The sequence below is a fragment of the Corapipo altera genome, unplaced genomic scaffold, assembly GCF_003945725.1.
Source record: "Corapipo altera isolate COAL_440 unplaced genomic scaffold, ASM394572v1 45, whole genome shotgun sequence".
Classification (NCBI taxonomy): Eukaryota; Metazoa; Chordata; class Aves; order Passeriformes; family Pipridae; genus Corapipo; species Corapipo altera.
This window is the reverse complement of record NW_020884877.1, coordinates 17,230,111-17,256,692: the sequence shown is the minus strand read 5'-3', so window position 1 is coordinate 17,256,692 and position 26,582 is coordinate 17,230,111. Positions and strand designations below refer to the sequence as shown.

The following is a 26,582-nucleotide window of genomic DNA, read 5'->3' as shown; positions in this document are numbered from 1 at the left end:
TTTAAGGGCCAACTCTCTGCTTACTAACATTGTAAAAGTTATTTGGGATACTATCATCTCTTGATTTTTTTTTCAGTATGTTGCACATTGATAGCCTGTCCTAGTCAATCTCCAAATGAGACTATAACACAAATGTAATAATTATACTGAATTTAGCTGAAAAATTCTGTTTACTTCAGAGGGCACTGAAGTCAAGCACTATTTGTCTTATAGTGGAGGAATATGCTATCTTGAATTATTTTCAGCTTTGTTTCAATTTTAAACCTCATTCACAAATCTGACAGAATATATCATACATCCAGTCAAAAGGTATCTGCTTTTCATTTTGGCAGCCTTTTTGATGTACAGGTATGGAAAAGACACCCACAAGAAAAAGCATTATGAAAAGCCAAAGAACTAGATGATAAATAGCAAGATATAATTATGATGCTTAGACCAGTGGCACAATCACTTACCATTTTTTATCATGTTGTGCCTTACACTAATCAGCAATTCATAATGCTGAGAAAAATTAAGAATGAAACTAAAATTTATGAATGACAGTAATCACTGAAATTAATGGAATTATTTGAGGCACTTGGTGTACACCGTGCTTTCTTTTCCATTAAAAAGTAGAGAGCTGAAAAGTTTTGTTTCTTAGCAGTATCATCTAATTCTGTAAACTACCTCATGCAAGTGAATTGAAGGTAAATTAATCAATGGCTCATAGCCTTCAAATTATCTTGGAGATAGTCAAATCATTCATGGAAAGAGTAATAATCTATTGAATAGATTGATAATGAACTCCACAAAATTGAAAATGAACTAAAATAATGTGTATTACCTTACCTGGGTAACCTTCTCTGTTACATTGTGCGTTCGATCTTTCACCTTAGGTGCAATAATTGCTTTCTCCGAAGAAGGAGGAGATGAAGATTTTTTTTCACTTTTGATATCTGAAAAGTTCAGTGTGAGTTGAGGAATTTTGTTGATTGTACTGTATTTGTTGAGATTTGAATCTGATGTGGATCCCAACAGACTGGACTTGATATGATTGAAAGGCCCTGAAAAATCAGAATACATACTTAGAATTTGATAAATGCAGAAAAATAAATTAACATTAATGTTTCAGTGCGGTATGTTAAGAGGGTAGTTAAAATATTTTTTTTTATACTACTTGTTAATAGTAAAAAAGATCTATATTTTAAAAATAACTCTATTGCTAATGAAATTCTAATCTAGTACTGGCTATATGACATTTCCTTCACATATAGCCCTCAATATTTTTTTATAAGGTATATGGATTGCAAAGTACATGCATCTATCCTTACTTGTTTTCATGTTACTCAAAATGCTGATGTGCTCTTACTGTAATTCTGACCGAATATAAGGACTATATTCTCATTTGTTTATAAGAGCAGAAACAGGACACATGATTATATAAGAGTGCCTGGAATTAGTAAAGGCTCTATTATCACATCTGTACCTTGCTTGTGCTCACATGATAGTTCAAAGGAACTGGAAAATTGAGTGGACTCACAAAATAAGTTTCTTCAGTTGTCATTGCTAACAAAATGTTAAAAACTATAGGGATACTTGTTTAGAATATTAATGGACTATATATAAACTCTATATGCTATTTTAGTGCATCATGGTAGATAAAAATTAAGGAGTTTGCATATTTTGCGAGACACATATCCTTTGTCGTTATTCTTTTCATATTGGACAGAATTCTTTGTAACAGGAAGCAATATATCAGTATACTTCTTTTGTACTGTTGTCAGAAGGCTGGTCAGGAAGTCAAAAGCATTCATTGCAAATAAAATTTGCTTTTGAGAATAATACTGGAAAAAAGAACTATAAAGATGTTTAGACAGTGAGAGCTACATACAGTTGGGGATTTAAGAAAAAATCCAGGTCTTGTAGTCAGTAGCAATGTACCTAAAGTGTGGGATTGAAGGGTATTTCTGAGATCCATGTGAGAACCTTATTGCATCTTAATTCTATTATGGGCAACAATGTGATGCTTATATCTTCTAGTGCTTTTGAGGTTTTTTTTTTACTTCCTGTGAGGAAAACAAGAATATGTATGATGAATCAGGAACAGTCAATGGGATAGGATTAGGCCTATGGGGAAAATTGCAAAGTCAACAGTGGAACAGTTGATTTGTATTTGCAATGTGTGAATGAATGAAATTCGAAGCAACCAGCTGCCTGGAGATAGCTGGGGGAAAATGCTTCAGGCTGTGCTGATTTCTGGGTTTTTTTGGTAAAATTCTTTAAATAAGGGCTGGTTTTTCATCACATCTGGCTTTGAGCTCTTGCTGAAGAATCAGACTTCGAGGTCTTTTTCTATCTTTCACATAATCTGTATGACTCTATTAAAAATGGTGTTTAAAATATATCAGGGTTCACAGTCTTCTCAAAAATCCATGAGGTGACTAATCTGGCTGGCGTGTGCTACATATATATGGTCAGACTGCAAATTTTCAGCTCTACTTTTCTATTTTAGCAGTAATTTCTGAGTATTTAGTAGGTTTAGACATAAGCAGGGTATCAAGTTGGAGTCATTTGCCAGATGAACAAGATCCTTAGTACCCTAGGAATTCCAAAAGTAAGAGGAAACTAAGATAGCTTAAGCAAATCCATGATTAGGTAGTAGATGAGATTTTTATTTTATTAGTAACTCTATAGATGCCTAAATTGCATTGAACTTTTGTTTTGTGGGATTTAGATCTTTTATTGCTTCTATTCAAAAGGGGATTATTCTCCCCTTTCTACCTAATACTCATGCCCTAGAGCATGATATTAGACTTAAGTCTAATAAAATGAGAATAAAACCTTGCTTTTTTTCCCTCTCCTTCTTTTGCTTTAGAAAGTGGTGAAATGTATAATGCAACTTATTGATAATGTTAATTAATTGAAAGACTGTATTAGCTTAAGTACAGCCCAGACTGACAGCAATTGAGCTGATACTTGACAACTAGTGGAACGTTGCTATACTCTCATAGCAGGAGGAAGAAAAAGAGGGCCATAACAAATCACAATCACAATTGACACTAATTGGCACCCTGATCGACAGCTTCAACAGAGAGGCCAAGAGTTGAATAAGCAGGGTGAATGATGTGCTTCTGCCTACTCTACAAAGGAGAATCTTTCAGGTTAAGTCTGAGCTCCCCATTTTTATTGTAGAATTCCATTTTCCCTGCTTACACAGTGCATTGAGAAATGATTTCACTCTCCTGAGCTGCCAATCCATCATCTTTCACCAGCAGTAAATACATTTATAAAAGTTATTGTATAGAACAAAAACTGCATGTTTTTTCTCCCAAGACTTTGCCAACATACACATGAAGCAAATGCAATGATTTTGTAGTCCACAAATCGCTTTACAGAATCTAGGTCATGCACTGCATGCAGTTTAGAGAGATTTTACCAGGTACACACACTTTTTGCATCATGCATGAAGTCACAAACCAGTTCTCCAACATGACTACAAATATGACAATTAAACTGAACACTTTAGTATGTGTTCTCAGAAATGGAGGAAGTCACTTATGAATTATGTTAAAGTTGCTTCTAAAAGATGTAGCTCAGTGCTGGTGAAAAGAAACAGTTTCATAACTGCACTAAATATTATTTAAACATGGAATTGGCAATGAAGTTCATGCATGCACATTTTAATGCTACAGGAAGCTTGAAACCATACCCCCTGCCATCCAGGAACGTGAAACTAGTTTTAAAGAGACAAAAGAGGAATAAATGAAGATACTTCCACAAGGGTCCTGATTACCAATTATGTAATTTTTATAATAGTTAGCTGATAACTAAGCACCTTGTAACAACAGATTGTTTGGTAATGTCCCCATACTTCCTTTTCATCCAGAAAAACCCCTGGTAGCTTCAATAGAAGTTTTGCCTGCTCGAAGACAATAGCACTGAGTTAAGTAACTATGATATGTTCTACCTCCCTCCCTTCCTTTTTTGAACTCACACATAGTTAAGTCAAAGGGCCATTTAACTATGCCTTCACTTTTTTCAGTGATTGATAGTTAGCGCTTTGAGACAATAGTTATGGGAATAACTACATGTTTAACAAATATAATTTAAGTAATGCACCTGGCCCTAGAGAGGCTGGCATGAGAATGTTGCATTTGAACATTTCATACAGCAGGCAAAGTAACATGCCAAAAAGTGTGGCTGATTGAAACACTGGAAGGTACAGTCTAGATGTATACTTTACCTTTGACATTGCGACCATTGTCTGGTTTTCAGCATAATAAAAGTGAAGAAAAAAGAGAAAAAAAAGACAACTAAAATCTACACCAGAAAAGCAGAAAATATTGCTTCAGAGTGTGTACAGTTTGAATTGAAATATTGTTACATGAGAAAAGTAGAAAATATTGCTTCAGAGTGTGTACAGTTTGAATTGAAATATTGTTGCACCTCCTTGATTATATTACATTGACTTTTAGTGAAGATGAAGTCACTTTGACAACTGAGAGATAATCTGTAAAAGTGTTGGGAGTAGATCATCAGGCAGTAGGATTGGCTTTAGCTAACTTGTCTTCACAGTAACATGGTAAAATCGTTTCTCCATAAGTCTGGCAGTGGGTTGAAGGTCAGAAGTGCAAACCCAAGAGGAAGTAATTAGTCCCGAGTAATTAAGTGAAGCTGAGGCACCCACAGCAGTGATGCAGGCTGGCTTGGCTGCATGGGGAACAGGGCTGTGCAGGTGACCCAACACTAATCCCCAGGCCCCATGCCCATCTAGATTCACAGGAGGAAAAGTTTTTACCATGGCAGCAAGCTAAGCAGTGTCATTCTAAGCGCTGGAGAAAGATACTCCTTGATGCTTTCTTCAGTTCTTAGGTGCTTTTCTGCAAGGAAACAGTGGCAAAGCTTTCTCTCCTCACCGGCACACCTGCCCCTGAATCCTCTCATGAGATCAAACTTTTTCTGGGAGATTATTATTATTGCTGTTGTTATTATTATCTTAAAGAAGCCACACAGGTGGATAGGTGGATGCCACCCCAGTTCATGTGATTACAACACGACCTGCAGGCTGCCCTCCGCTTGTGTTGTGACCCCTGCCAGCTGCTGTGACCAGGTTACCAGCTTTCGTAGGTGCCTTGGGCTCTCATGGATGGTCACCCGCACTGTCCCAGGCTGACAGGCTGAGGTGTCTGTGCCCCAGCTGCCTCGCAGCAGCCCTGTCCCTGAGGAGAGCATGTTCAGCCCTGCTCCGGAGAAAGGCCGTGACCTTCTGCTGAGGGGCCATCAAGGGTGGCATCACATCTGCTGCCTCTCCGGCTTTTCCTCAGCCTCCCAAGGACTGGGGACCAGGGGTGTGGAAGAGTGTTTAGTTCCTCTCAGCCCGATGCCTTCGTGTGCCAGGCATCTGTACCAGTACTGCAGATTAGGCTGAGTTAGACCCAAAAGTCTGCTGCTGCTCCAGAAGGCTGCAGGGATCTTACTGTCACTTGCTGAAGACAGTAAAATTTCCGAAGAGTCCCTGTGAACCTGTGCAAAATCTGGATTGCTGGTGTTTCAGGTGAGATGGGCTTGGCTGCAGTTTGGGTGGTGACTGGAAGACACAGTTCCAGCCCTGTTGCTTTTGCTGTCATATAGGCAAATTTAGAATGGAATTCAATCAAGTACACTCAAATGCATTTAAAATTCTAAACTGTCATTTTTACTGTAATACCTTTTGGCATATAACGGCCACAGTGATGATAATTTTAAAGTGATAGGCAACTAGGCTACATAAATTAATTTAACACATGAAATCATTCATATTCTCAGTTGCATTATCTTAAAATTTGACTGGGGGTAAATTACTATAGTTAGTATTAAGCTAAATAATGCTATTTTCTTCTTTCAGAATTCTGTTATACTGATTCAATATCACTTGAACTGGAAAAGGCAGGAAAAATTGAATCCTGAATTGCGTTTTCAGATAGACTTGTAGTTTTCAAATAATTTGGGAAAATTTAGAATTATTAGGATCAATAAACAAAATAAAAATGGAATGGGAAATATATTGAACCCTATGCTTCATTGATTAATAGTTTACAAATTAGAGGACTAATCACCAAGCATATGAAGTTCAATAAGGGAAAGTGCTGGATTCTGCACCTTGAATGGTACAACCCTGGATGAACGTATAGACTGGGGAATGAGATCTAGAAAGCTGTGCTGCAGAAAGGGGCCTGGGAGTTCTGATCAATGGCAAGTTGAATATGAGTCAGCAGTGCCCTGACAGCCAGGAGGGCCAACCGTGTCCTGGGGGCATCATGCAAAGCATCGCCAACTAGTCAAGGGAGGGGATTGTCCTGCTCTGCTCTGCACTGATGTGGACTCACCCTGAATATTGTGGCAGTTTTGGGCACCACAATATAGGAAAGATATTAAGTCATTGGAGTGTCCAAAGGAAGGCAACAAAGGTGGTGAAGGGCCTTGAGAGGAAACTGTGTGAGGAGCGGTTGAGGTCATTTGGTTTGTTCAGCCTGGAGGAGACTGAGGGGAGACCTCATTGCAGTTACAACTTCCTTGTGAGGGGAAGAGGGGGTGCAGACTGATCTCTGTGGTGACCAGTGACTGGACCTGAGGGAGTGGCCTAAAGTTGTGTCACAGGAGGTTTAGGTTGGATATTGGAAAGACATTCTTCACCCAGAGGGTGATTGAGCACTGGAACAGACTCCCCAGGAAAGGCTGAAAAATTCAAGAAGCATTTGGAGGATACTCTCAGGCACATGGTCCTGTCTTGGGGATAGTCGTGTGCAGGGCCAGGATTTGGACTTGAGGATCCTTATCCCTTCCAACTCAGTATATTCTAAGATTCTGTGATTCTGTGACTGTACTTTTACTTGTTGTACTTAGGGCTGATCAGAATATGTGAGCTCAGAGAAGATAGGTGAATCCTGACTGCCTAACTTGCACGGATAATTTTATAGCAATAATAGGGTTTTATTGCTCACAGTTGAGTAAGGCAATTTGGACTTGTTGGACAAATGTAAGCATCTTTTCAGCATAAGATATCCAATTCTAAGATGCTTGTAAGCAGATGGCATCAAGAATGGTTACTAATTCTAATGCAAATCTGAGAGCCATCCTCTATTCTGCTGTGTTTTTCTTGAATGTACATATATGACCTAAATTTAGGGCCAGATTCTCTAGTATTTTGTAGCTTATGCAGAGTGAAAACAGAGTGAGAGTGTTTTATCTATTGACACTGTAAATGAACACATTATGTGAGAGGTCATAGGAATTATTGACTGGATTATTGACTTCTCATAGCAAAATTTATTTTCCTTTGTATTTAATGTTTGAAAATTGTTATTTGGTGAAATGGAGATATAAATTTTTGCTCCTCCATGCTGCAAGTATTAAATTATATGGTGATTTCTGCATGAACTTTCTACCACTGTAATCAAAGACACTTAAGAGTGAAACTGATTTTTACACATTTTCATCATATAACTACCAGTTAGTTACATGAAGAACAACCAGTTTGGAAGTACTTTAATGTTCTGAAAATAGAAATTGACAAAACAGATATTTTTAAATGTGTTTTGTTTGAAAGGTGAATTTAAACATGTGGAGAAGTTGAAATAAAAATGAGACTTATGAAATAGGTTGAAAGGACAAGCTGAAGTTCAGTCTTGGAGATTTTTACCCCACATCCTGATTTTGAAATCTTTTCTTAAAGGGAACATGGAATAAACAAAATGGTCTGGTTTAGTATGGATTTCATTGAATTTTCAAGTTCACTTGAAGTAAAAAAAAAAATAAATCACAGTCCAAAAGGAACAGAAATGAGAAAGAAAGTACTTACATAAGTATATGTAATACAGGAAGAGTAACTGGAAGGAATAATTAGTTCTGCTATTCTACAAGTTAAACTGGGTGTCAGAGGAACATTCAGACTTATATTTTAGGAGGTGTACAGAAGCAAAACGTTCCTGATGTGGGCCTTTCATAAGGCAGGAGAACTGAAAGGGTTTTTGCACTTGTGGTCAATGAATAGCAGAAAAACAAACCATCGCTGAAAATGAAAATTCATTTTCCTGCTAATTTATGAATCTGTACACAGTCTTCCTTTATATATGTTTTTGAAATCTTAAAATATTCCCCATACATTCCTTGTCATCCAGCTTGAATAAAAAGGTGTGCAATTCAAGTCATTAGACCATCAGTAGCTGTGAAAGCGCTGTATACCTGACACTTTTCTTTGAAAGCGACTTTTCAAGGGACCTCTCAATTCACCAGGCTTTCAAATCTCTATTTGCTAAGCTCTTTCTCAAGTTTCTCAAACTCCCTGCCTTCAAGAAGAAATCATGGACTGCACTCCACGGATTTAGGGGAGACAGGAGAAAAAGAAGACGGGGAAACATCTTGGTAACTTTCACTGGTTGCAAGAATATACTAGCGCAAGGAGAAAATCACACTGCAATGAATTTTACACTAAGCATTTCACCATTTCACTAAATATTTCATTAATCATTAAACAAAGCATTTCAATGGAGTTGCTGAGGATATTTTCTCCAATGTGAAAGAAAAAGTATGTCTTGGTGGTAGACCAGTGAATACACAATGTGCACATTACAGATTTAATAAAAATAAACTGATCAATCTCTGAAGGATTTCATACAGTCAAAGATAATCTAATATATGTGAGTATAGGACAGAACGGTACATGCAATTATAAGTTGATCACCTGATTTTTTTTTCCCCTCCCCATACCAATATTAGCTTTAGGAATGTTGGGCCCAAATTTGCTATAGCCCTATAAAGAAGAACAAACCCATAATTCCATTAGTCTCCTTAGAAATAAAAAACAGTATAAATTATCCTGGCATATTTGGGACCTTAATATTTTCAGTGCCCCTTTGAATGTAAACAGCTGATTATATTTAATTTTTTTTTACAAAATGATGATTATTACTATGAAAAATTGAAATAACTCCTTTTTTACTACATCAAAGAATAATGATTGACTTTACACCATACCTTCACTTGCGTGACGATCCCTAAAAATGTTCTTGGGATGGACGGTAAAGCCTTCTATGTCGTGTACTGAAGATGCTCTCCGTATACTACAAATGCTTTCCTTTGATCTGGAATGCGTTAGTGGATTGCTTGTCTGTATCATGTCAGGGTAAAGTCTGTCCCATTGTTGTTTAGGTGATGAATGGTCAAGAGGTCCTGATATATTAACCAAAGGTGAACATTTACTGGGTTGAATCAGTGCTTTTGTATCATCCACTTCTGAAGGACTACAGCTTTCTTTTGTAGGTGATTTAAAGTGCTTCATTGCCACTGAGTCATCGCTGTGCTTAGAGGAATCAATAATCACTGCATCAGGGTCTTCCTGTGGCAAGGACTGCTTTCTGTATGTTAAAAGTCTCAATCCAGGTAACCGGAACCCAAAAAGTCTGCCTACATGTAGATATATAAGAAACAAGAAAATATTAGCCATTAGTGTCTTCTCATGAAAATCTGCTTTTTTCACTTACAATGACAATAGCTATAACTATTTGACCTATATCTAATAAATTACAATGCTTTTTAATGGAATATGTAAATATGAAAACATAATACAGCTCTAAGTTTGTTATAGTAATGATATTAAAGGATTTCATAATTCAGTCAGAACTAAGTTTCTGAGCTTAGAACAAGGACAGCAGCATTAATTCTACTGCCTATTTTAAAAGATATAAGGTTATCTGTTCTGATGGTCACTTCTAAATTAAAAACCTGTGTGTCTATAAAAGACTTCTAGAACATGCCGAACTACTTTGGCTGGTAGCTGTCATCCTGAAATAGATATTTGTGGATTCTATTATTAGTGGAACTCCATGTGCTTATGAGTGTACTGCTGATATATGGATTTATTTACTACAAATTAAACAGGAAGATACAAGTGCTAATAGTTATGGAAAGAAAATAAGTTGTGTATTGGTTTTGCCAAAATTCTTTCCAATACTTGCATCTCAAAATTAGATGAGACAATTTAATGAGTTTAAACTGAAAAGGAAAGGAACACAGAGGAAGAAGAAGGAGCGACACAGCTCTCAGGTCTCAGTTGCATCTACACAATACAGTTATCATTTACATTTTAATGGGTTGGGCTGAGTTGGACTTGGATGTGGAATGGCAGGCTAGGCTGTTCTGAGGGTGTGGGAAACTAACAGTTTTGCGTAATGGTAAGAAATATCAGTAGCTGAGAGGAAGAGTAAAATATTGTGCATATAAAGATTTATATATAAGAACTGTAAAATCTACAGACTATCCTTCTAAAGGACCCAAATAACAAATATTGTAAGATTTTGTGTAAAACAGCTCACAGATGGAGGCAAAGGGATTTCAGATGTACAGAAAACATATTAAACAGTTTAGAAAAAGAAATGCTAAAAAAGTTTAATAGAATAATTGAAATAATTGAAATGATCAGATTTCATTGAGTAAACAGCCTGACTTATTAAATAACTTCTTGTCTCCCATCACTTTGTTACATGAGTACTTTAAACAGTGAATCAATAGTTAATGATTTCTTGGAGGACATCTCAAAATATCTTGTTATTCTCTATTACTGGCATAAGAAATTCTGTTTGGGATAAGATTTAATTTTTTTTTTCAACCAGTTTTAATTGGCAATATTTGTAGCTATCTAACATTTATAAATATTTAGCACTGAAATGTATCATTCCATACTGAAATATTTTGAAATAATCTTTCTTTGGTGCCTATGACTGACAGTAATTGTGTAGAGCGATTGATGATGCAGCTTAATCATTCAATGCTTTAAAATAAGTGTCCTATATATTTAGTATTGAATATAGAATTGTATTTTGAATTCCAAATAAATGAAGGTGAGTACCCTACTCTTCTTAAAGGAAAACCTGTCTAAGAGCTAAAGTTGCTATGTTGTGTGACACCACAGGTCCATCTAGCACACTGTTGGACCTCTGATAGTAGTGGATGTATGATGAAGGAGATTAAGATTGTGTTATTTCTCTCAGTAAATTTACTCAGTTTCTGCATACCTGAATTTCTGAAACTTTCTGAGCTAGAGATTGTATTCAAACCACAAACTGAATGTTTGGTGTACCTTTCTTCCAGGAATTTGCCTCAGTGCTTTTAAAAGATGGTTGTACTTTGATCTGCAAAGCATCCTATAGGAAACAGTTCTGTAATTTTAGCATACATCTGCGAAAAAGTACTTCCCCTTACTTGCTATGTAAGTATATAAGTACTTCACCTAACTTGTGTCTGTGGGGAGGGTGCTATGAAAAATAGCTAATAACTTCCTTTTCATACATCTGCTGCATTCTTCTTTGTATACCTCTTTCAAGCTGAAGAATGTTAGTGTGACTGCATTGTGTAGCTCTCATCATCCTTTTCACTCTTAGTTACTTTTTATTTCTAATGTAATAATTTTTAACAATGGCCTGAGCTATTCCCAGACTTAGAGATCAATGAAGTGGCATAATGGCTTTTTGTTTTGATCATGGTTCCCTTCCTTACAATTACCAATATTTTATTGTCTTTGTGAGTTATTTTCCTAGCTGTGCTAATGTAAGATATTTTTACAGCAGCTGAAAGATTTCTTTGTTGACTGGTAATAGATAATTTAGTCTCTACTATTATGTCTGTAAAAAATTTCATTTGCTGTTTTATCACTTGGCCACTCAGTATCCTAGCATAAGTCTGCGAATCTCATCTAATAGTCTGAATAATTTTGTGACTTATACAAACATTCTGACCTCATTATTTGCACCTTTTTTATCCAAGGACTCGAAAATGTATTATAAAATAAAGAACCTACCAGAGTCTACTGATAACATCTCAGTATTTAGAAATCTGGTGATTTATTTTCAACTTTTTTTCCCTGCTTTAAAATATAGATCCATGTAATGATCTTCCTTTTTTTTCCTTGACAATTTTTGGAAAAGGTTGCTGAATTCCAAATTCAATTCTATTGAATCTATTACTCTGATGCATATACACACACAACAGTAAAATAGACAGAAAACTTTGTTGCATAAACCAGAGTCATGTATGTTTAACACAGCAACTAGAGGTGCCAATTTTCAGTCTACACAGTGATATTCAGCAGAGTGTACCTTGGGAACTTGTGTATTTCTCCTGACTTACTAAGTATACTTGTACAAATGGCTTACAGTTGAAATTAGCGAAGTATGTAAAGAATTATTTCATTATTTTTGAATAATGTGTAGAATTGACCTGTAAAGCAGCTTATACATAAATATTGAAATCTTATTGCATCCAAAGTGAAACTAATCTTTTAAAATATTAGTCTTTTAAAAAAAATCTCTTTTTAATCAATTACACTGAAATTTTTAAAAATACCATTCATAAGGGTTTCTGGCATTTGACACTCTTAAAGACTTTTTGTTGGCACCCTATTTTAGTCATATTCATGGTGATGCAGATGGTCTTTTCTGCCTCACCAAGTTAATATGACCACGTTATACCGCATTACTGATTTAGCTGTCTAACTGCAGTTCATCTGGAAAGAATACTCAGTGAGAATTTTGCTTCTTGTTAAGACTTTTGGGCATGAAATAGAAAACTTAAATTAGTAGCTTTTTGCTATTCTTCTATAAACTGTAATAAATCTTGAAGCTAAAAGCCTGTTTTCTGATTTTGTTGGTTTTTGTTTTGTCTCTTTTTTTAATAGAATATTCTTAAGGTGTATTGCTATTCTTCAATGCATAGTTAATGACCTACATGATGTGTTGGACATTCACCTCTCTCCTGCAGCTAAAGTTATCAGGAGGCCCATTCACAGTTCGTGTAGTTAGCATTATAGAGTTGAGAAAGGAAGTGTGATAATACAATTTGTCATGAAGCAAAATTCATGGCCCCACGCCCCCTGTCCCAGTATAGACTAAAAGTGTCATTGGAAGCTTTTCTGGCATACTGTGTATGGGGTAAAATCTTTTGTTTGATGATGGACAACCCCTGCTTTGTGTAAGTATGATGTCAGAAGCAGATTTATCTTGGTTAGTTCTTAGTGCTGAGTCAGAGATTTGTATGACTGTGGCTTGCTAAGAGCAGTTGAGGAAAGCAGTTGAGTCTGAGTCACAATTCCAGACTTACATTCCACCTCCTCCTTTCAAACCTTGCTTTACTGAGTAAGTAATTTGCAAATGAGCTAATCTGTTGGTTACATTTATTCTCTGTGTCATTTCAGCTGTTAGAATTTCTAAACAGTAGAACTTAGTCCAAAAATACACTGTAGATAAGAAAGGACTCCTCTAAACTTTTTGCAGATAGAGCAGACCTTTTTTTCCTGGTCTAACATATCACTTCTCCTGGGCTGAGAGCTAAACCACACTGAGCTGCTTCTGTTCCAGTACAACCTGTTAACTGTGGCAGAGTGTTGAAGAAAATCAAGTCTTGGATATCAAGTCTTATCATGGTGATTGACTGGCCTGGCTACAATATGAAACATATGTGACTTTTTGAACATCTAAGATTAAAGAATACAACATAGTTTGATATCCACAAATATCAAACTATTCTAAACAGAGATTTCCTCGACAAGGGCAGGTATGATAGGTCAATTATGAAAGACTATCCTCCAGGACATGGGCTAATTCAACAGTACCTTTGTTCTGAAACTTTCCCAAATAATCAGCAAAATTATTTTCACAAAAGTAACACAAGTCAGCTCTTTGATGAAAGATTTTCTCATAATTAAATATCTACTGTCATGGAATTTCAAGATCTGGTTTATCAGAAAAACAGACACAGAAAATTATTGAATTGCTACTCACAGGCTTATAAATACCATCTAATAACTCATGCAACAGACTAAAGGAAACAATTGCTTTTGAGAAATGGAATCCCTAAATGCTGACAGTCTAAAATAGCAGCAAATACTTGAATGTTCTCTATGCAGACACTGAAGCATGTGATGATGCCTTATTTCCTGGCCTGGCGCAGCAGGCCATAGGACAGAGAATTACAGCAAGAGCCAATCATGTTGGGTTTTTTTCCGCTCTTTTCCCCAAAAATATAGGGAATCATACATAGTTGGTTAATTTTCTTGCCCTGCTCATTAAATAATCTTAATTTATTTTCAGAAAGGAAAAGGAAGACATATGCAATTATTAACTTCAGAAACTTGAACTCATAATTTTCGAACACTGCATATGTGGGGTTTTTTTATCCTCTGGTATGGTCTCATTTAATTTTTGCACTACTTCTTTTAGTTTTCTCTAAAATTTAAGATTGCACATGAGTTTTACCAGTATTAACACCAGCAATCTTTGTTACGTTCCCTTGTAAGTGAGAGAGTTTTAACTGAGTGTTGGTGAGGTCTACACATAGGACTCTGTCAGAGTATGAAAGGAAGCGGACAAAGACTCTGGCTACTTGTAGGGCTATGCTGTGCGTGGTCGGCCTGTGAATTGAGTCTGAAAAACGCTATCATGATCTCCCTCAAAAGATAGAATTATTATATCCTTGAATGTTAATATGAATCAGTACACTTATATGTTTTTCTTCCCACCTGTTGATAGAGATGTCATTTTATTATATCTTATTCATTATGTTAAAATTATAGGATTTGCAATGTTTCTGGAAAAAAATCACAAGAAAAAACAATTTTTATCCTCTCAGAAAGAGATTTTACTTCTTGCATTTCTATTTCTTAACATAATTAGAAATAGAAAAGAAGAAAAAAGTAAATAACTGCAATGAAATAGAATAGAAAGCATTGCAGCAAATAGGATACGTAAAGAATTGGTCACCTAGCACAATGTTTTACTGTCTTGGTGAGGATATGGTGGGGTTTTTGGTAACTCGATAAAGTTCTCAATTCTTCACCACCTTGGTTGCCAGACTTCATAGGATAAAAAATATTGCTTTTGTCGAGACAGAAAGCCTGAAGATGGTTTCTTTATGTTTTAACACCGAATTCATATACCACTATCATGTTCCACAGTGTGTTTTGTCTCGTATATTGTTTGAAGGTTTTTTTATGCTCTGCATACAACAACTTTCAGTGATAATAAGATGAAAAGTATCATTAAATTTGGATTTTATATGTCATATAATTATACTACGTTTAATAGTTTAGCTGTTATACCTATAGTTTTGCAGCAATAAATATTCAGAGTGAGAGCAAGAGCCATATTATGACTTTTACTCTTCTAGAAATATATAAAATGTAATGAGATCTTGAAATAATAGAACCAGAAAAAAGCAATAAAAGGACTTTAGTAGATAGAATTTTAGAAGATAGATTTACCTGAAGAAGAGCCACTTGAAAGGTTGTTACCATCTGAAATACAATTAAACTAAATTTACAAAAAGCTTTAGCTTGAAACAGATTCAAAAAATAAACAGACTATTAAGAAAAGTAGGTAGAATATCAAATTTCCACACATTCTAAAAGTAAATTCAGGTAGCTTGAATTCATATACAATATATGTAATATGCCGAAGAGTTGTTCTGAAAGTACACTGCCTTTCTATTTGGAAAATTTGAGAACTATTCAGTCAAGACGTATTTTGATAATGACTAAGTATTTTCACATAGATCAATATATGTTTCCAATCATCAAGTTTTCGAGTTGGTTAATGTTTCAGACAGAAAACGAAAGCAGATGCATATGGATTAACATGCCATTTCCCATTAAATTGAACCTCTAATTAGTGATACATTTTTTGCTAGGCAATGCCAATATTGTTTGGATGAGACGTATTGAAAAGTTGAAGAATTCATAATTTCTTTAGGAAGAACAGGCTTTATTCACTGACATTTGTTTAGAATATGGCATTAGTTTCATATTTCTGATAGGGCTCACTTATTTCATGTCTTCATGGTGAGAATTCCCCAGACTACGTGTCCTTGCCAGTTGCTTTCAGGTCTTTGAAATGCCCAGCTTGCCTGGGTGCTTTGAATAGCCAAGTAATAATGATAGGATTCTATGCCTGAGAAGCAAGACATAGTGGTGGTAAATTGTCTTATTTTTACCTAATGATCTATTTTGTTTGCTTATCTTAAAACAATATGTATTCCACGTTGAATAATATAAACCCCCCCCCCACATTTCTGGTGGTCATTGTCCATCTGGAAGTTTCTGAAATCCATTGGAAATTTTTTTCTGCTTCCTGGTAGAGTCAACTTTGTGTAAACTTGAGATACCCTGATAGTTATGATTTTTTCCTCTTCAAGGCTAAAATCTGTAATTCAATTTAGCGAGTACACAGATGTGTTAAGTTCTCTGTGCTAATTCTTATTATGAATAATAGAAAGACATGTCTCTCTCTTCCACCAGAGAATGAAGCAAAATTCACTACCTTTATACTTCCCTGAGGGTATGTACTATACTGTGGGATGACTTAGCAAAATTATTATCCTAGCCTTCAAGTTACCTCACAGAACTCCCATTTTAAATGTCCTGAAAGAAACAGATAGATAGGATACTGTTAAAAAGTAATAAAAATATAGGACTGGAAGACCTGTCTGGTAGGCACAAGTCACCTCTGATGAAAGCTACTGAACGCTCTGTCATTCCCTCTTTTTTGTTTGCAATCTCTTTAAGCAGAGATAATCTTTTTTACTGGATGTTTTTACAAGATATAGCATTATAGTTGTGACTGTAGCTGACTGAGGCTGTAATGCAAACAGCTAATCCAGGGAGTCTTCCTTTCTAAGCTGAGCCCATAACCATAACGAGGAAACAGAAGTACAGCCACCCACTTGTAATTCTCTGTGTGTAAAAGGAGACTAAGAAAAATTGTTTATCTCAATGGCTGTTCTGTTAATTTAGGCTGTTAGGTGTTTGTGGAACACTGAAGGTGATAGTAGCAGAGATTCTGTCTTTTACTGGTGATTGGTGTTTGGCCGTATTCCTTTGCTAAGAGATAACACTGTTCCAGTTTAGCTAACATTTACTGTAATTTACCTTGGAGACAAATACACATAATTGACACGGGGGTTGTCAGAACTATGCAGCTGGTTGGCTGGATAGAAACCTTTGTTCTCCTCGACACAGTTTTTCTTGACTAGCCCTCACTTGAGATGAATTTGTTCCCAGTGGTGCAGCTAAAAATAAGACCTGGACAAATTATTCATTGCATTTTTGGCAAAGTCAGGGGGTTACTGTTACTTATATATGCCATGTTCTATGAGGCAAAATTGTATGCATCAAACAGTATTCAGTATTTCACGACAACGTTGTTGTCCTAAAATTTTTAGGAAGATATTATATGCTTATCTTTCACTAAGTTCCTATGCTTACTTATATAGCAAAGTGCTCTGCACAGAGAAAAGCAAATAGCATTCTTTCGAGCTAAGTCTTTGACTGAAAGGAAGGCATGACTTCAATTTCAGTTGTGCTTGTTTTATTTGTAACATCAGCATATGCAGTGATCTCTGCTTCTGAGGTGTATCTCCATTGCTATGATGAGGAGAGAGGCAAACTTGATGAAAAGTAAGCACCTTGAAGAAGGTGCTTGAAAGGTTTTCTGATTACTGTTTTAGCTTCTTCATTTTATTTGAACCTTATCCAAAAAGTACCCATTTATTGGATGCATAACAGATTCTCTCATTTCCTTTACAGGAAGAAACACAAGAAATTATTCCAGGGTGTGTTTAATAGGCTTATAGATTTTGAAGCAATCAAATGATAAGAGAATCCTCAAATATCCCTCTTCAGCAGAATGCAATTATACATTTAATCAAATAGCTTTCTGGGCTTTCTTGCATGAGGTAATGATTACTGTGTTTGGGAACCAGTATTAGCTTATATGCTGGTACTTCTAGTATGTTGCTAGTTCTCTAAATTGCTGTAAAAATTCCTCACAAAATAGTGGAGTGGATGAACATACCAGATTTGAAAGTTTGTTAGATTTGGGAATGAAATTGGACACTTAAGGTCCCTTTCCTCAACAGGTGATTTAAAAGTCATATTTGCACACAGAATTCATAGCTTAACAGTTTATAATATAAACTGTTGTTTAGTGGAGTCTGTACAGCACACTGAATTATTCTGGTTAACAACTGTTACAAATAGACAAACTAAAATGATAATTTATTAGTGTTCACAGAGGATTTTTCACTAAGGTGGTATAAAATCACATCTCTTCTTAATTTAGTGTGTTTTAGAAAGTCTACAAAAAGCTCTGTTTTTTTCTTTTACAGTGAGTCTAAAGGGAAGGAGTTATCTTTTACTAAAAGTAACTTGCTAAATATACATTATTTATGCATTATTTCAGTTCAATTTGAAAGTTTTATACAATTTTGGCAAATGATTAGAATCATGAAAATTCATGGAAATATTTTTTTATTGCTATAGTGACAACCAAGCAAATGTTGCTGTCTTATCAGATATAAGATAGAAGGGTCCAGGTTACAGGTTAGTAAAATCCATTTTTAGGGCTTATGTAGCTCAAAACTATCAATCTTAACACTTCAATATGCTACACAAATATCCTTTCACTTACAAAGCAGCTATTTATGTCTTCAAGCATTTCACAGATCGAATGAGGTGAGGTGAAGTTATTAAGTGTTTTTATCTTTGGGTATAAATGTTAATTTCTAGAATTATGAAACATTTACATGATCTAACAAAAGGCAATGCAAAAAGGAACAAACTTATTAGAAAAGACTTGATGTAACAACGAGTAGAATTCTCCTATCTGGAAATGAGACAAAATTTAGAAAGATTGAATGATGAATGGACATCTATAGCAGAAAAGAGTTTTTTTAAGTCGCACTTTAACTGCACATTGTACAAATGTATTCTCACTGGAGGTTGTTACCCAGGCCTGGAATAAGTATGTACGGAAGAAACTTTCACATCTCTCTGAATATAAGGAAGGGATAGATGTAGTATTAAATAAATTTGATTAGAAGTTTTACACAAAAAGATATGACAAATATTTTGGGCTGTACCTTTTTACCCCCAAAGGAAAGAGTTATATGTGAGCAAAGACTTCCTTTGTTTTACTAATGAACTGGCATAGATTGGAAAATAGAATTGTTGCAAACTACAAAAGCAATGAAACAGAAAGGAGTGAAAAAAGAGTTGTTTGTGATATGGTAGTTCTTTACAGACTTAGTGCATGCTGCTATCTTCCAAAATTTCTCTATTTGATTATACACTGTTCTGACTGCCATTGAGAGCTGGTGATAAATTCTTGCAAGAAAGAATAAAGGGAAGAGAAGGATCAGCTAAAAGGACTTTTACAATGCTGTTGTGAAGCCACTATCTTCACTTTTCACACTACGGCCTATCCAACCCCTTGCTGCATATAAGATAGGAGCTCTTGAGTACCTGATTAGAAAGAATTCTATTTATACTCAAATGTGGTCATCAAAATCCTGACAACATACCTTTTTTTTTAATAATCTACCAAGCCCAATGCTGAATCAGAACCTAATTGTGTTAGCCATCATCATGGCATGTAACAAAATTCAGAATCCTAGAGAGCTTACAAAGGCTTTTTAAAATATCAGTAATCAGCTGGTAGATTTTAAATTTTCTTCCTATTCAGAGCTAAATGCAGTTTCTGAGGTCAACCTAGCAAGTGTCAGTTGCCTTCCATAGGTATTTAATTTTTTCAAAGAGCCCTTTAACAGACTGGAATCCCTCTTTTCTCCACACCACGAAGTGCTTTTTTCTTACTTTGTGTTAGAGCCCTGTGGTAGGCAGTAGTGTTCAAAACTGCTGCAACTTGTGGGATAGATGCTTATAGAAAAAAGGAAAGGTTTTTCAAAGCTACACTTGATACTTTTTATATCAACTCTTGATAAATCAATTAAAGGAAGAGTGGTAGTATGGAAGAGTTATCTTGCTTTCTGGGGTCAGGAAAATAACTGCAATCTATTTGTTTCGTAATCACTTTTAGTTCTCTCCTGCAACCTGACTCAGTCATTTTTATTTGCTCTCATGTTGAAAAGGCATTCTAATATGAGAAAACTCAATTTAAGGAGTTCTGGAAAGAAATCTCTCATGATCTGTGTGCTTCTGGGTAGTAGATGTTAATGTAATCTGAAATCTTTTGTCTTTTGTCATTAGCCATTGCTTATCTTGGTTGTTTGTCAGAGATATATTGCACTTGTTATGTGTCTGGTTCCCTCTCTATTTATATTCTTTAAATTGGTTGCTGGATTTGAAGGGACTTTTTTTCTTTGCTGCCTTTTTTTTTTTTCTGAACCAATATCCACTACTGTTCATTTTGTGTGATCCAGTGAAAAGAGATCCCCTGCTTTACCTGTTCTAAATAGAGTAAGATAATAAAAAACTCCTCCTGGAGAATCTGCCATTTGCCTTTCTTATCCTGGGAACATAACTTAAAAAAATATGTTTTTACTGGTAAACCATCCACCCTTTTTTGCCTTCTTTTCTAGCTTGTTGGTTTCTCTCTGCCTTTTCTAGATTTCAAGCTTTTGTTTGTCTGTTTTAATTTAAAATGATCATTGGACTATACAAAATATCTTGCAGTTATTTCGGGATGTTTTGCACAGTTTGGCCTCTTTCTTGAGAAATGTCCCTGCCGGGAGGAATTTTTGGCTACGTAGCTTATTTTGTATCATCATTCTTCCCATCCTGCCCACATAACAGTCTGCTCTGAAACCATAAGCAACTAGGTGGAAATAGGAGCAGCCATGTGCCTGCTCTAGTTTCTGCTAGTTTCTGGCATCTGGCTGTCCCCACTAGCAGGAAAATGGTTTAATTCACCTTTCTTTGCCTCCTCTTGAACCCCAATGTTTCTCTATTATACACTGAGCTTGGAGGCCCACATATTCATTTTTCAAGAACTTTCAGCAAGGAAATCCCTTGTGTATGTCAGGTGTAAATAGTGTAAAACAAGAAAAGAATGTTTTGACAAAGTGGAGTTTTTTTCATATTCCCTCTTTAGCTTTTTACTTTAAAATACAGCAAGTGATAACACTTGAAAATGAACAGTGATATGTCACAGATAGCAGAACAAAATGCTCTTTATCAAGACATGAGGCTCTGGGTTTTTTTCCCTCAACAGGTATTTTACCTTCTATGTTGTCAACACAACCACATTAAGCATGGACAAGCTGAATAATTTTATTTATGTTATAAAATTACTTTTTAAATCAAGGAAGTACGATGTTCCAAATTCATAAAATCATGGCATACTAAAATAAAAACAGAATATAAGGAGGGTTTACTTGATGCACTTTTTATAATTTTTCTTCTGATGCAATTTCATTATTTTTCATGATACTCCTTAATGGGATTTTAACCATATCATTACTAGAAAAAGTGATTTCTTGATATCTCCAGTAAAAAGTCAACTACTATATTCATTATTTTAAAAAAATCACTGTAAAAAAAAAAGAAAAGGAAGTATAAACCCCCAATATTTTAAATATGTATCTTAAAGAATATTTACAAAGGCTTTTGAAAAAAATGTGACATTTTTTGCAGACTGCAAGCTTCTAGTAATGAGAATTTTCTTTGCCACAGTTTAATATCAACTGTCATTGTAGGGTTATTCAGGTATTGTGTAGTGCTTACATCAGGAAAGTTTTCCCCTTGCTTCTCACAGTTAAGATTGTACCAGTCTTTGTTTCCTATCTAGAGGAAGCTGAAGTGTTGATTTAGCAATCAAAATACTCAGATTCCAGGTTCCTTTATCGTACTAGTATTAAAGATTATCTCGCTGTGAAAAGGTATTTTCCAACTGGTGCTGAGCCAGTCAGGGGTAAGTGTTAATGCTCACTATTAGCACATGCTGTGCTTTACTAAGAGCTTGTACAAATGGGATGAGTTCTGGGAAATCTTGTAGTAAGAGCAGATTATGTGAGTGCAGATGCAAAGCAGAAGGATCATGTGCTGTTGCTGCACAGAGTGAAGGTCAGTAAAACAGCACACATTCTGCAGATAGGGGACAGAAAGCTGCACAGTGTAGCTGTATAAGAAGTGGAATTTTATGTTGAGTATTCTAATTTTGACAATACTTACATTCCAGAGTGGAATGAAAACAAAAGCATTTCCTATATATTCTTCAAGTCAATCTAAGTACTTCAATTTGATAAATTGAAGTAAACCCAGGATGTTTAGTTATGTTTTAACTGGTTAAAACATAACTAGTTAAACCCAGGATGTTTAGTTATGTTTTAACTGGGTTTTTTTAAAGTTTTATATTTTCTAGTCTAATTTAATCACATTTCACCAACTATTAATCAAACATCACTACTATTTTTTACTGGGAAAGTGAAATAGTAATATTCAATTTTGAGTAGGCTAAGATGAAATATTTGGGCTATGTCATAATGCTTTTTTATCAGTTTTACGTTTATAATTGACTTTTGTCAAGAGTAATGTACTTATCTGAAATGTTTCAGTTTGAATGAATTTATATGTCCTAGCACTACTCACAAGATCCATGCTGTTAGCACTACAAAAGATCCGATAGATTATTTTACCAACCTGCTGTTTTGGATTCTGTTTGAAGTGAGTCAGTCAATGAAATTGTGTCCTTTGGTAACCCTATTGTCCATGTTAATTACTTTCCCAGATAAGAGTAGAGGTAAGCAGAGAACTTTTAATAAGTAACTTACGATTTACAAGTTTAGATGGTAATATAGGCTTGGACTTCTCAGGAGATGCCACATTCTCTTCATCTGTTACATACTCAAAGTTAATAATAAACATCATTGCTACTCCTTCTTGATTTTTCACTGGAATTATGTGGGTGTTGCAAATGAAAGTAGATCCTGCAGATGGATTACAAAGAAAAAAAAGAAAGAAATACATAAATGAAAGGAAACTTATTTTTTCACTGCAATAATTCTAGTTACACCAAAAGACAGTGAAGAATATTTCTCTGAATTTAATAATTGAGCATCAAATATAATATTCTTTAATTTAAAGAAGAATGTTTTCATAAAAAGAAATACCACTGTTGATAATTTATTGGAGCCTTATCTTTTCTAAAATGTTTCTCCTTTGAAATGTCAATTTTACTTTTTGGGTTTTTGTTCACTGGAAGTGCCTTTATAGACACACTTGCAATATGGAGACATTTAACACCAAAAGTAGCAATGTGAACACTGTTCCAAGCACAATACTTGTGAAGAAAGCAGAACCTGATTCTTCTAAATGTCAAACGTTTTTCAAGCTTTTGGTTCTATTACACAGGATGAGTCATGCATTAAGTATTTATGGATGTAAATATACCACTCTTCTTATTTTAGCTCTTGATCTTTTGGGGGCCGTAAAATGATAAGGTTTGTGTTAAAAATGATATTTGTTGTCCTATCCTATGGGGTTTTATATTCCATCACAAAATTCTTCTAAACTGTGCTAATAATTTTCAATATTTTTCAGAAGTGTTTGATTTAACTGTTATACACACTTTTAAGTATGAATTTCAGAATACCCTAGTTTTCACATATATGGAGCACACTCAGCTTACGCTGACCCTAAAAGAGGGTGAAATTTTTCAACACCTCCAGTGCTCAGAGTGTTCTTGTGTAAAAACCTAATTACAAATGTAAAGGATTCTTTGTGCTAATTTTTCCGCTATAACTTCAGGAGTTTCATTTGACAAGGTCATTAGTTTTGATTTAATTCCTTCTATTAACGTTACAGAACATAGTGGTTCCAAAAACAGTGTTATTGCTGTAAGCAATACAATATGAGCTAAAAGCTTCATGCAAACACAACTGTGAGATGGTGTCTTTCCATGTTAACTAGGCACTAGTTTAGTGTACATCATCTGCAGTTCATGCAGTCAAATGCAGTAATCACTGAAACTTGACAGGCTGTGCAATTTGACAAAAACAGACCCTGATCTGGGTTGCAAAAGAATAAGGAGAATAAGGAGAGTAAGGAAAGACATAGGAAGATTTACATCACTATAACCAAGACCGGATTCTGGCTCCTTATATTTAATGTAGTACTTGCTATAATGTGGTATATGCGGCAATTTGAGTTATGTATAAAATTGACATGCTGGCCTTTCAAGTTTTGCAGCTGTACCTTCCATCCATTTAATAAAACAGTTAAGCTGTGGCACTTGCCACTGTTTCCATGGTTACAAGCTCAATGTCTTTAGTAAACAGAAAATAAGCAATTTAAGACTGTTCCATTAGAGCTAAAAATAGCAGTGCTGCAGGCCAACCATTGTAACATAGACTTGTTAAACAGAGGCTCTGAAGAGAATTTAGAATAATCTTTGTGGGTTCGGCTAGCCAATACTAATACATATTTAGTTTAAACAGTCAAAATTATATTTATTGATATGCTTGGAAGGAAACTATATAGACTATATTTTGACATGCAGGTTTATAGGCTGAGCAGATATACCCAATATCTGGGAATGGGGCTGGGCTGAGGCATGCATGACTTCGAAGAAAACTGAACTTCAGTAAGACAAACGGCTATCAGCTTTTGCAAAGGAGGATGATGAGGAGTCTCAGACCCCTTTAAAAACTATCCTGCTTTTGAAGGCAAGGATGTTTCAGCTTTTGAAATGCTTCCCACAGTGCTAAGTAATAACACTATCTCCCATTTATGTAGAACATTCCGCCCTCAAGTATTTACAAACCTCATTTGCACTGGAGCTAGGGATTCACATCTCTGGGGAGATGCAGAAGCTGTTTAACAGTCCACAGCTTAAGAACATGGCAAAAAGAGCCAGGGTTAAAAATTTAAACTGTATGCAAAAATATTTGGGGAATAAAAAATGGGAAAGGTTCATCTGGTTCCCTTGAAGAAAAAATGCACCACAGGCTACTAAGTCCGCTGTAGTTCATTAGTCTGAAGTTTTTCCAAGAAGCTTGGGCTTTTTAAGAGGCAGAGAATATTTACTTTGTGTGCATAATTGTAAGTGGAATTCTGCTAGTTAACCAAAATACAACAGTTGTAGTCACTCTCAGTGTTTGTCTTTAGTACAGAAGTTGTTATCTGCTATGCACTTATCAGTATCTATCTCTATTAAAATGGCAATAAAGAAATAAAAAATTCAAAACAACAAGGAACATTTTGGTGTGATTGAAAATGAAGACTGGATACTAAGAAAGAATACTGGCAAATTCAAAAAGCTTTGACTTGTAGAGGTGATGGCAATAAAGAAATAAGAAGTAGATTGTTTATAAACAATCTTATTCAGTATTTGCACTCTGGCATCCCACTGCTCTTCATTGCACTCAGCATGTTTTCCCTGTTTTGTCTCTATACTGAATATTTTGAAAATAAGAAATGCTTCTGATGAGCAATAAAAATGGTAATGAAGTTTTTGGCATTTGCATTTCTCATCTAACCACACAGGGCAAGTGGATGATCTAATCAGAACAATTAAGAAAATGATATCTTTATAATTAATAGATTAAATATCCAGCAATATATCAGGATTTTCTCAAGACTACTACTGAGGAGTAACCATGAAATACACCTGTTTTGCTCTCTCGTTATAATCATTGGAGGTGATAGAGGAAAAGCTGTGTATTTTCCCGTCAACTTGAATTTCAGGGATATAAGGACTTGTTTCCTTTTATTTAGGCCACTGTTAAGCTGACTGCTTTATCTAATTAAATTAATGGCAAAATATCCACATGGAAAGAACAGATTTCACTCCCCTATTTGCTGTGTGAATATGATGTATGATTCTGTTGTTATGTATTCAACAGTATGATTTCACAAGACCAGACAGACTGGTGTGAAAGAAATAACTGCCAAAATGTATACATAAGTGACAATAAATATTTAAGAAATAAAGATTTAGGGCATATTAGAGTTGTATAAGGATATATTACACCATTTGTGCAATTCTGATGAAGCAATGCCTATCTAAATATCTGTCTGCATAGTGTTTAAAATTTACTTTCTTCAGGAGTACAAAACAGGCACATAAAACCAATTAATCTGGTTCATAAAATCTATTTAGCCTTCCAGTGATTTTCTATAGAAGATTTTAGGACAGATTTTTATCAGACTGCATCTTCTAGATACAATTGCATTCATTTGTTTGACTTGTAAAAGCTCCATTTATAAGCAATTTGGAGAGGACAATACAATCAATACAATATTGAAGGCGTTCCAAATTCTCATATGAAAAACTTTGACAAGCAAACTTTGAAAAATGACACATCCCAAACAGCAATTTTGATTCAACCTTCCTAGGAAGAAAATCTTCACAGGCCATTACATATCCCAAGCTGAAAGGATCTCTGAAAAACAAGACATTGGCATTTAGGTAATTGTCTTAATTCTGCAGAATTAATCCCTCATGTTTCACACAGCAGGGACCCTTCCAAATCCATCATTGTTCTACAGGATGGTTCTGCAATCCTCTTGCCCTGAATGGGTTTGACAGTTGCTATCCGCATTTCACCATTAGAAAGTTCAGACTCCTCCACTCAGTACCAATTTGTGGACAGGCTTCATAGGGCTAAGACTAGTTCCAACATAGTTTGGAACCAATCTTGGCTCCCTGTGCCAAAGCATTTATGACTTTCAGATATTTTTTGTTACTAGAGCTGCTATAGACAACTGACTAAGACAATAGAAAGAAAAATGTTGAACATGTCCTCTGTGTGCATATATAAATTTTTGGGCAGAGTGACCTCATACA

At 35.3% G+C, this 26,582-nt stretch overlaps 1 protein-coding gene across 3 annotated transcripts in view; it reads right to left on the bottom strand.

The window, feature by feature from the left end:
- The window catches only part of KCNH7 (potassium voltage-gated channel subfamily H member 7), a 217,771-nt gene that overhangs the window by 64,270 nt on the left and 126,919 nt on the right, over positions 1 to 26,582 (bottom strand). The window contains exons 3-7 of one of the 3 annotated variants that reach the window (XM_027637342.1): positions 22,567 to 22,722; positions 15,266 to 15,298; positions 8,992 to 9,420; positions 3,689 to 3,712; positions 829 to 1,043 (exon numbers count right to left, since the gene is read on the bottom strand). In XM_027637342.1, the coding sequence (XP_027493143.1) occupies positions 829 to 1,043; positions 3,689 to 3,712; positions 8,992 to 9,420; positions 15,266 to 15,298; positions 22,567 to 22,722 (857 nt within the window). The remainder of the gene's footprint in view (positions 1 to 828; positions 1,044 to 3,688; positions 3,713 to 8,991; positions 9,421 to 15,265; positions 15,299 to 22,566; positions 22,723 to 26,582) is intronic. The other 2 variants (XM_027637343.1, XM_027637344.1) reach the window with 2 other exon arrangements.